This window comes from Anolis sagrei, chromosome 3 (assembly GCF_037176765.1).
Source record: "Anolis sagrei isolate rAnoSag1 chromosome 3, rAnoSag1.mat, whole genome shotgun sequence".
Taxonomy (NCBI): Eukaryota; Metazoa; Chordata; class Lepidosauria; order Squamata; family Dactyloidae; genus Anolis; species Anolis sagrei.
The window spans coordinates 171633752-171645050 of NC_090023.1; the positions used below are offsets into that span (position 1 = coordinate 171633752).

Here is an 11299-nt window from a genome sequence, read left to right on the forward strand (position 1 = left end):
ACATACCCAGCCTCCTTCCTCCTCCAAAACGAGTTGAGGTTTAGACCTGCACTTCTCAAAAGCGTCGGTAGAGGGCGTGCGAGAACTCCTCCAGCGGCCAGCCTGTCTTGCCTTGCCTTGGAAGCGCCTTCCTATTGGCTTCTTCGTCTTGCGTCACTTCCGGCGGTGACAGCCTTTCCGGAAGATGTGGATCTCAGCTCTTCTAGGAGGAGGCAGAGAGACGTCGGCGGAAGAGGAGCTTCCAGGGGGAGAAAAAAAATAAGTGAGGTGAGTGAGATCCTCCTTTGAAACATAGATAGTGTTTGAACTCGGCAGAATTGCTTAGTACTTTGCTCTCCTTGTATTTTCACACCTCAAGTCCCCAACATTAAGGCCCCTTCCACACAGCTGCATAAGATCCACGTTGAACTGGATTATATGGCAGTGTGGACTCAAATAATCCAGTTCAAAGCAGATATTGTGGATTATCAGTCTGGATATTCTGGATTATATGGCTGTGTGGAAGGACCCTCTGTTTTGAGGCCACAAGATATAATAATAATAATAATAATAATAATAATAATAATATAATCTATATAAATAAAAATGTAATGTTCGTTTGTGGGATTAACAGAACTCGAAAACCACTGGATGAATCGATACCAAATTTGGACACAAGACACCTAACAACCCAACGTATGTCCTTCACTCAAAAAATTGATTTTGTCATTTGGGAGTTGTAGTTGCTTGCTTTTATAGTTTACTTACAATCAAAGATCATTCTGAACTCCACCAATGATGGGATTGAACCAAATGTGGCACACAAGACGCCCATGGCCAACAAAAAACACTAGAAGGGTTTGGTGGGCATTGACCTTGAGTTTGGGAGTTGTAGTTCACCTACATCCAGAGAGCACTGTGGACACAAACAATGATGGATCAAACTCTACACAAATACTTAATATGCCCAAATGTGAACACTGGTGAAGTTTGGGGAAAATAGAATCTTGACATTTGGGAGTTGCAGTTGCCGGGATTTATAGTTCACCTAGAATCACAGAGCATTCTGAACCCCACCAACGATAGAATTGGGCCAAACCTCCCACACAGAACCTACATGACCACCAGAGTGGGTCACAGCAACGCGTGGCAGGCGACGGCTTGTGTTGTTCATTCGTACAGTCGTCTCCGACTCTTCGTGACCTCATGGACCAGCCCACGCCAGAACTCCCTGTCAGCTGTCACCTCCCCCAGCTCCTTCAAGGTCAGTCCAGTCACTTCAAGGATGCCATCCATCCATCTTGCCCTTGGTCGGCCTCTCTTCCTTTCACCTTCTACTTTCCCCAGCATAATTGTCTTCTCTAGGCTTTGCTGTCTCCTCATAAAGTGGCCAAAGTACTTCAACTTTGTCTCTAGTATCTAGTAGGGGACGGCTAGTAATATAATAAAAAGTTAGGTAAAGGTTTTCCCCTGACATTAAGTCCAGTCGTGCCCGACTCTGGGGGGTTTGTGCTCATCTCCATTTCTAGGCTGAAGAGCCAGCGTTGTTTGTAGAGACCTCCTAGGTCATGTGGCCAGCATGACTACCTGGAGTGCTGTTATCTTCCCGCCAGAGCGGTACCTATTGATCTACTCACATTTGCATGTTTTTGAACTGCTAGGTTGGCAGAAGCTGGGGCTGACAGTGGAAGCTCATGCCGCTCCCCGGATATGAACCTGTGACTTTTTGGTCAACAAGCTCAGCTGCTCAGAGCTTTAACCCACTGTGCCACCTGGGGCTCCTAATAATATAATAGTTATTATTATTATTATTATTATTATTATTATTTGAAACACAATGAGTCCACAGCAGACAAGATCACTCTGCTGGCTGTTGCATTGGATCACACGTCGGACACTTCCCAAGTGTCTAGGACTGTGTGATGTATCGGCGAATAATGCGTGTAAATCCCAGTAAGGTTTCTGCAGCTGGCAGATGGTAATTTTGTCAGCGCCAATTGTGTTTAAGTGCAGACACTGCACCCAGTGTGCCGATCACCACTGGGACCACCTTAACTGGCTTGTGCCAGAGTCATTGCACTTTGATCTTTAAATCCACATATCGTGTCAGTTTTTCCAATTGTTTCTCTTCAATCCTTTTGTCACCTGGGATTACAACATCGACAATCCATACTTTGTTTTTTAACACGATTGTGAGGTCAGGAGTATTGTGCTCCAAAACTCTTGTCTGCCTGAATTCAGAAGTCCCAGAGTAGCTTGACGTGTTCATTCTCTGTAACCTTTTCAGGCTTGTGATCCCACCAGTTCTTTGTCACAGGCAGATGGTATTTGTGGCACAAGTTCCAATGAATCATCTGAGCAATGGTGTTATGTAATTTTGTCTATGCTGATTGTTTTTAAGTGCAGGCCAAGGTCCTTAGACACTGCACCCAGTGTGCCAATCACCACTGGGACCACCTTTACTGGCTTGTGCCAGAGTCATTACTATTATTATTGTTGTTGTTTTGTTGTTGTTGTTGTGTTATTATTATTATTATTATTTTAGTATATATAATATAATAATTTGTATGCCACCTTTCTCCCAGCATGGGATAATGGCCAGTTGAAAAATATACTCCCAATATTAATAAATACAATTAAAACTATATGAAACATTATGAGGGCATTTACAAAAACGGTGTCCATACTGATGATCACATAACACAATGCTACCCCTCTATTCTGATTTGGTTAGACCACACCTGGAATATTGTGTCCCATTCTGGGCACCACAATGCAAGAGAGATATTGACAAGCTGGAATGTGTCCAGAGGAGGGCGACTAAAATGATCAAGGGTCTGGAGAACAAGCCCTGTGAGGAGCTGCTTAAGGAGCTGGGCATGTTTAGCCTGCAGAAGAGAAGGCTGAGAGGAGATATGATAGCCATGTATAAATATGTGAGAAGAAGCCACAGGGATGAGGGAGCAAGCTTGTTTTCCGCTTCCTTGGAGACTAGGACGCGGAACAATGGCTTCAAACTACAAGAGAGGAGATTCCATCTGAACATGAGGAAGAACTTCCTGACTGTGAGAGCCATTCAGCCATGGAACTCTCTGCCCCGGAGTGTGGTGGAGGCTCCTTCTTTGGAAGCTTTTAAACAGAGGCTGGATGGCCATCTGTCAGGGGTGATTTGAATGCAATATTCCTGCTTCTTGGCAGGGGGTTGGACTGGATGGCCCATGAGGTCTCTTCCAACTCTTTGATTCTATGATGATGATTATTATTAATATTATTAATATTATTAATATTATTAATATTATTAATATTATTAATATTATTATTCTATAGGTTTGTTCTTAAGTAGAATTTGTAAATCGAAACAGGTAACTCAAGTCATTTTTTAAAAGTTTTGGAAAGCATAGGGAAGGATTAACATCTCTGTAAGGTTTGTGCCTCATTTCAGAATATTTCACCTCTCTTTCTGTCCATGTGACAACTGGATTTTGAAAATGTGGGTTGTCATGGAAACGGGTTGGTGATAAAGCTTCAGTGGAGGAGCCTTTCCCCCATAACTCTAACTAGGAGTTGGATATAAGTTGGATGTTTATAACTTGGGGACTGCTTGTAATGGTGTTATGAACTTGTGCCCAAGTTTTCTTCTCCTTTTCCCTCCCATTCTTTTTTCCTAGTGTTTTTCTGCTTTCAGAATGGTTATTTATTTATTGAAACAAGATCTCTTGAAGTAATGAACAAATAGGAACTAGTTAGAACAATACAAAAAGGGGAAAAAAATCAATGGACTAAGAATTCTAATGTGCTCATAGGTGTGACTATGCAACAGCAGTTCTGGGTTTATTCTGAAAAAAACAATAATGGAAAAGTCTGGTATTATGTCATGGAGGCATGTCCCTTCTTGTCTTGCTTCATTGCAAAGGGATCAGTAGATCTGGCTAAACATTGTTCTCCTGTGGGTTGCAGGTGTAACCAAACACGTTCAAGCTCCAAGGATGGTGCGGATTTTGGCCAATGGAGATATTGTACAAGACGACGATCCTCGAGTAAGACAGAGCACTCAGAACAGGGAGAACTCCCGACCGGTGAGGCAATGTGAACATCTTGTGTTTTGTACTTTTTAAAGATGATTTATTTATTTCGCATCAAAAATATTGCATAAATTAATATAAAACTGATAGAAACAGAAAGAATGCAGGCAGCTAAATATCTTTTGACCAAAAATGGGCAACAGCAATGGCATTGTCTCTAACAATTCTTCCTCTGTACATGAGGACACAGTGGACAAGCATACAGATACAGAGTTGTCAGTTCTGTTCCACAGTCACATAAGGCGTAGGTAGTGCCATTTTCCCAGGTTGTCTTTTGATCTGCCCATCCCACTTCTGAGTCTATTCAGGGACATCCAAGTTGCCCATTCTTGGTTTGCCCCCGGAGGAATACCCTCATGGAGGGCCATCAAGTTGGGCCATCAAGCTGCCCAGAGGGATACCCTTGCTGTTGCTGGGGGGACACCAAGAAGAGTGGTAGTTTCCATAAAGTGTGAAGTCTCGGCCTGTTTATTTCCTTGTTGCCTGTTGGACTGTTCCATTTTTCCAAGTTTACAGTAGGAGTTTAGGATTCCCCTAGTGGCCGAGCTCAGTTGGTTCAGCCCATTCTGGCTTAGAGCTTGGCAGAAAGACTTTTTATTCCATTCCTTTTGATCATAGTTTATAGATAGTTGCCAGAAAAGTGTCTGGTCTGGCTTGCAGTCTGTACAGGCCATCCTTATCACTATGATGGCACACTGGGAAGATTAAGGAGAAAACTAAATGTGTCTGGCTATTTTCCCAGTGACCATCGGTATGCCCTAAATTAATGCCCCCGAAAATAAAACTCTAAAAAAATTGTTGAATTTAATCTTGTTTTTAGAGTTTTATTTTTGGGGGCATTAAAGTAATTTAGGGCATACCGATGGTCACTGGGAAAATAGCCAGACACATTTAGTTTTCTCCTTAATCTTCCCAGTGTGCCATCATATAAAGCTTTTCCTTGATTTGAGTCTACTGGGAGGAGGCTGGTAGCCATGTAGTGGGTGGCTTTCACAGTGTTCAACCTTATTTCCCACATTTAGCAGCAACTTCCCGTTGCACATCGGGGGGGAGGGGGATACCAGCTAGCTTGTAGAGTTTATCAACAGGTGTAGGTTTAAGACATCCTGTGGTTATTCTGCATGTTTCATTCAATATCATGTTCACCTGCTTTGCATGGGCAGACTTATGCCAAACAGGGCAGGCATACTCGGCAGTTGAGTAAGACAAGGCTAGGGCTGATATTCTTACTAATTTTGGGTCTGCACCCCATGTGCTGCCAGTAAATTTCTGCAGGATGTTACTGTCTGCAGCTATTTTGTGTTGCACAAATTTAAAGATGATTATTTATTTATTTAAAACATTTATATCCCGCCCTTCTCACTCCGAAGGGGACTCAGGGCGGATTACAGTGTACACATATATGGCAAACATTCAATGCCAATTTTTTACATACAAACATTAGGGCTGGGCGGTTTTGTTCGTTAATTTTGTATATCTTTTTTTCCCGTTAATTTCCTGTATACGAAACGATATCAAACTTTTTTCCAAACCCGGAAGTGTATTTTCAAAATCGAAACAGCATGCGCCAAATATTTTTGTATTTCCGTCCATTTCGGAAATACGTAAGATGCTTGCTGGGAGCTCTCCTCTCTCTCCTCTCCTTAGCCAGTCAGAGCCTGAAAGAGGAGGAGGAGGAGGAGGAGGAGGAGGAGGAGGAGGAGGAGGAGGAGGAGGAGAGGGCGGGGAAGGCGCCGGCTGAGCAAGCGAGCGAGAGGGCGAGCGATCCTCAGCGGGAAGGCGGCCCCATCCCTCCTTCCTCACCTTTGCGGTGGGTGTGCTTCGGAGGAGCCAGGCCCGACTCGGCGGAAGCGCTTGAGGGCCCGCCAGAGTGAGTGCCTGCCTTCCCTCCTTTCCCTTCCTCTTTTCTTTCTTCTCCTTTCCCTCCTCTTGGTGGAGAAAGAGAGAGAGAGAGAGCCCGCAGGACTCGGAGGGTGGGACGGAGCTGGGAGCAGCGAGGAGGCTCAGTCTGTTTGCCCTGTGGCTATTTTTGGCAAGCATTTTCTGCCAAATATTTTTTTTATTATTAAAAAATAATAATAATTAAATTAAAAAAATATTGAAAAAATATTGGAAAAAAATTTCGTTGATGCTTTGCGCATGCGCAACCGCGGGCGCCATCTTTACAAAACGTTTTGTAAATATTAACGAAATTTCGTAAATACCAAACTTTTTTTATGGAAAATTTCGGATATATTTTTAAATACAAAACGCTGAGGCACCCTAAAAACGAAACGATATTAGAAACAATTTTTTCCGTTGTTACCCAGGCCTAACAAACATATACAGACATAGAGAAAGGCTATTTAACTTTTTCTGGCCACCAGGGGAGTTGTCGCTTTCATCGTTCATCTGCGACACTGTTGAAGCACTTCCGCATTCCCCGCATGCTTCCAGAGTGATCTTAATGCAGCTGACACTCAGCCAGCTGCGCCACAATCCCGGCAAACATTCAATGCGGGACACAGATTCACATACAATACATAAACATTAAAAAACATTTATCAAAATACTAAAATACACCATTTAAAACCGTCCTTATATGTATGACACTTCACAATTTCTGCTATAAATGGTTGCCTAAATATTTAGTATGGTTGATCTGTCCTCTGATCACTCTTTATAAAGCCATTTTATACATTGCCAGGAAAAACCTTTGAAAAAGCCTTTTTGGATTAGAGTCAATTCAATCTAGCATTCTATTCAAATGGTAGCTACCCAGTTGTCTGTGGGCAGCCCTTAAGCAAGACCTGAGTGCATCATCACCTCTCATTCTTCATGTATTTGTTCTCATCTGGTAGTCTGCCAGATACGCACTGACAACCCAAGTGGAACCATGCTAGAGCAAATTATAGCTCTTGTTTGGATCAGCACTTGATTTCCAAATTGAGGACTTTAGGAAGCTCACAAACAGAATGTTGCTACAACCGTGTTTACTGGCTCATGTTCCCCAGCAGCTGGCATTCAGGGGCATGTGGCCTCTGATCATCAATGTTTGTGTAATGAAAGCACAAGTTGTTCACATATAATTACGTGTTTTGCTATAAAAGAATGCTGCTATGGAGTATGAGAACAGGGAATTTGCATGCATTTTTTCAAAAAGAAGTGTTAGTGTAAGTAAGCAGAGCATTGTATTAAACAACAACGATTCTTTATTGATTAGTCAATTTTGACCATATAAAAATGTGCAAAACATACAAAACATACACACTTGCCCATACATACAGTAAAACCATATGTGAATAAAAGGCATTCCGGCCTGTAACGCGCTCTACATGGAAGACGTCTACATTTGAAGACGGTTTGGAAACTTCAGCTAGTCCAACGGGCGGCAGCCAGATTACTACCCGGGGTGACATATAGGGAGCATACCACCCCCCTGTTGTGCCAGCTCCACTGGCTGCCAGTCCATCTCTGAGCCCAATTCAAAGTGCTGGTTCTGACCTATAAAGCTCTATACGGTTCTAGCCCAACTTACTTGTCCGAATGCATCCACCCCTACGTCCCATCTTGGAATCTAAGATCATCCGGGGAGGCCCTGCTCTCGCTCCTGTCAATTGCACAAATGCGTCTGGCGGGGATGAGAGACAGGGCCTTCTCGGCGGTGGCCCCTCGCCTATGGAACACACTCCCAAATGAGGTAAGATCTGCTCCCTCCCACCTGGCTTTTAGAAAAAAATTAAAATCATGGCTTTGGGATCAGGCCTTCGGACAGTAGATGTTTGTAGAGTTTAAAGGGCATGGACTAGAATGACAATACTACTGGCGAGACTGTTTTTATTATTTATTGATTCAATGATTGCTTATGTACTTTCTAATTATGATTTATGGTTAATTGTCATTTTATTATTGTGGTAGTTATGGATTGGCATCGCGTCTGACACGACAAATAAATACCGCGTCAGTGTCCAATGTATGGCATTGAAGTTTTGCCAGTTATGTGTAAACCGCTTTGAGTCCCCCTGGGGGTGAGAAAAGCGGTATAGAAATTAGGCCTGGGTGGTTTCGTTTGTTAATTTTGTAATTCGTTAAATATTCGTTATTTTTAGCAATTACAAAACGATTACAAAACATATTTTCAAACCCGGAAGTGTTTTTAAATATCGAAACGGCATCCTCCATCTTTTTTACGGGCTTCCGCCCGTTTCGGAAATGACGTTTTAGGGATGGAGGATGCTGGGTGCGCTGGGAGCCAATCCTGCGCTCCCAAGCACCGTGGCTGATTGTGATTGGGTGGGCTGCCCTTTAAAAGCGGCTCCGCATGGCCGCATTGCTCATTGCTGGGGAAGGTGAGGAGACGGGAGGTTCGGGAGGGAGGCTTGGCTTGCATTCATTCATTGCTTGCATTCATTCATTCATTCCCTGGGCTGGGAGCAGCGGGGAGGCTTTGCCGTTCGCTCCACAACAGGGCAAGCATTTTTAAATATTTCTGAAAAATATCTTTCTTTTATTCTTAAAAAAAATCAAAAAATATTCTAAAAAAAGAAGAGACCCTTGTGTGCCTGTGTGTGTGAGTTTGTCCCTGTCCTGTGGCTGTGTTCGCTCCACAACAGGGCAAGCATTGTTAATTTTCCATTTTTAAATATTTCTGAAAAATATCTTTCTTTTATTCTTAAAAAAATTCAAAAAAAAAATCTAAAAAAAGAAAAGACCCTTGTGTGCCTGTGTGTGTGAGTTTGTCCCTGTCCTGTGGCTGTGTTCGCTCCACAACAGGGCAAGCATTGTTAATTTTCCATTTTTAAATATTTCTGAAAAATATTTCTTTTTTAACGAATCGATTCGTTGCCACCTTAACGAATCGACCCCCGTCTTCATAACGAAGTTTCAGAGGTGATTTGCGCATGCGCGGGGGGTCCGCCATCTTAACGAATCGATTCGTTAATATTAACGAAATTTCGTAAATACTGAGCTTTTTTAAAGGAAAGTTTTGTAATTATTTTAAATATCGAAACGCAAAAACCCCCCAAATACAAATCGATTTTAGAAACAAATTTTTGCGTTGTTACCCAGGCCTAATAGAAATACTGTAAATAAATAATAATAAATAATTTGCATTGGTTTGTTGGCACACCACATTTACGGGTTTGATTCTTCTCACATTTGATTAAAACACCCTCTCTAGGTATGCTAGGTCCTGCAGAGTGATTCTGCGACCAGCTTCGACCTACATTTCTTGCCTTTCTTTCTTAGACTTGTCATTTCATTAGCCAAGAATGGCTTGATGAATTCATTCCCGTTCCCTGGTTTTCTCCACAGGCTTTTTTCAACACAAATGCAGGTCCTGCTCCACAACAGCACTATGAGCAGCAGCAGCAGCAACGTCACCACCATCCGGGCGCAAGGCCAGGGGAACGCTCACCGTTTTCAGATATCAATCAACAGTTGGTCAACATGGGATTCCCCACTTGGAACCTTGGCAACCAGGTGGTAGAGCCGGTCATGTCCATCTTACTACTGTTCCTCCTCATGATGGTGGGTGTGCGTGGCCTGCTCTTGGTGGGCCTCATCTATGTTGTTTCCCACTTAAGCCAGCGGTGACAAGGACTTATGTACAAGCCATGATAGCTGCCTGGCTCAACGAGAACCAGTTATTCTTGAGGTGTGTGTGGGAGAGAGTGTGCAAAGACGTGAGAATGAGATAAATTGATGATGTGCCCCTGTTATGCTTGTGTTTGCTCATATATATATCCATTCCCCCCAAACCCTTTGTAAATCAACCTCATTGGGAACAGACATGACCACTGTGAAATGTGAGCCCATGAGGGTACCACGTTTGCACTTTGGTTGCCTTTTGTTATCAGTAATATGAGATTTATTTTGCTCTTTTAGGGAGAGCAAATGCCAGGAATATATATATATTGCTCTTTTATTTCTGGGGCATAGATGATATGAAGATAGGAAGGAGACTGCAGGATTGAAAAGGACAACAGCTAGATTTCTTTGAGAGGTAAATAGCAAACACAGGAATTGAAATACAGTAGAAAGACACTTTCACCTATGGGATGACTAAGTACGTGTGGGAAGAATTCTGGAAAGGAGATGGCAGCAGAAGGCTCAAAGCAAGGATGGAAGTGGCACATCTGTCCAGATTGCTTTAAAGGGGCTTGTGTTTAAGTAACAATTTTGTAAACTGAGGATCTTAATTTGTGTCAATTATAGCTCCAGAATCCCATCAAAATAATGAAGAAGACTTAGATTTGGTTCTTGGAACAATCCTAGTTATATTTGGGGAGATATGGGACTTTCAGCTAATCAGTGTTCATGAAGAATCCATTTTGAGAACTGGTTCCTCTATGTGGGGGCTGTCTGTGGCCTTGGTCCTTGCAAATGTGTGAGTGCTTGTTTCAAGGCAGCTCCTTGCCTACTTGGATGGGGGTACCGCAGGTGTAAAACTGTTTCATAATATCCCCTGGGTGTTCAAGTTTGTTGTATTGAAGTCTTACAGTGCAATGGACGTGTGAAAAAAATCTTCATTCTTCAAAATAAATTGAATAAATCCAATCGACTGCATGTTTCTTGTTGTTGTTCATTCGTTCAGTCGTCTCCGACTCTTCGTGACCTCATGGACCAGCCCACGCCAGAGCTCCCTGTCGGCCGTCACCACCCCCAGCTCCTTCAAGGTCAGTGCAGTCACTGGTCAGTCCAGTCACTGGTCAGTCCAGTCACATGTTTCTTACATCACCATAATCTAGCTATCTATATATATAAATGCTCTGTGTATAATGAGTACTTTAAAAACAAAAGAACCAATGAATGAAATCACACCAAATTTGTCAACAAACCGTCTCACAACACAAGGAATGACCATCACTCAAAAAATTATGATTTTGTCATTTGGGAGTTGTAGTGGCTGGGATTTATAGTTCACCTACAATCAAAGAGCATTCTGAACTCCACCAGCGATGGAATTGAACCAAACTTGGCACACAGAACTCCCATGACCAACAGAAAATACTTGGAAGGGTTTGGTGGGCAGTGTCCTTTGGTTTTGAAGTTGTAGTTCACCTTCATTCAGAGAGCACTGTGGACTCAAACGATGGAACTTGACCAAACTTGGCGCGAGTATTTCATATGCTCAAATATGAACACAGGTGGAGTTTGGGGAAAATAGACCTTGATATTTGGGAGTTGTAGTTACTGGGATTTATAATTCACCTACAATCAAAGAGCATGCTGAACCCCACCAGCAACAGAATTGG

At 42.7% G+C, this 11299-nt stretch overlaps 1 protein-coding gene across 1 annotated transcript; it reads left to right on the top strand.

Annotated features, from left to right (window-relative positions):
• Nucleotides 1-151: 151 nt before the first annotated feature.
• FAM241B (family with sequence similarity 241 member B) lies at nt 152-10601 on the top strand. Its single transcript, XM_060768866.2, has 3 exons — nt 152-267; nt 3937-4055; nt 9357-10601. The coding sequence occupies exons 2-3, from the start codon at nt 3966-3968 to the stop codon at nt 9636-9638; spliced, it is 372 nt and encodes a 123-aa protein (XP_060624849.2). The 5' UTR covers nt 152-267; nt 3937-3965; the 3' UTR covers nt 9639-10601.
• The last annotated feature ends 698 nt before the right edge of the window (nt 10602-11299 follow it).

Bases quoted from the DNA above. Each gene is read 5' to 3' on its own strand.
- FAM241B (XM_060768866.2), top strand. From the start codon at position 3,966: ATGGTGCGGATTTTGGCCAATGGAGATATTGTACAAGACGACGATCCT. The intron at 4,056-9,356 runs GTGAGGCAATGT...TTTTCTCCACAG, and splicing joins ACAGGGAGAACTCCCGACCG to GCTTTTTTCAACACAAATGC.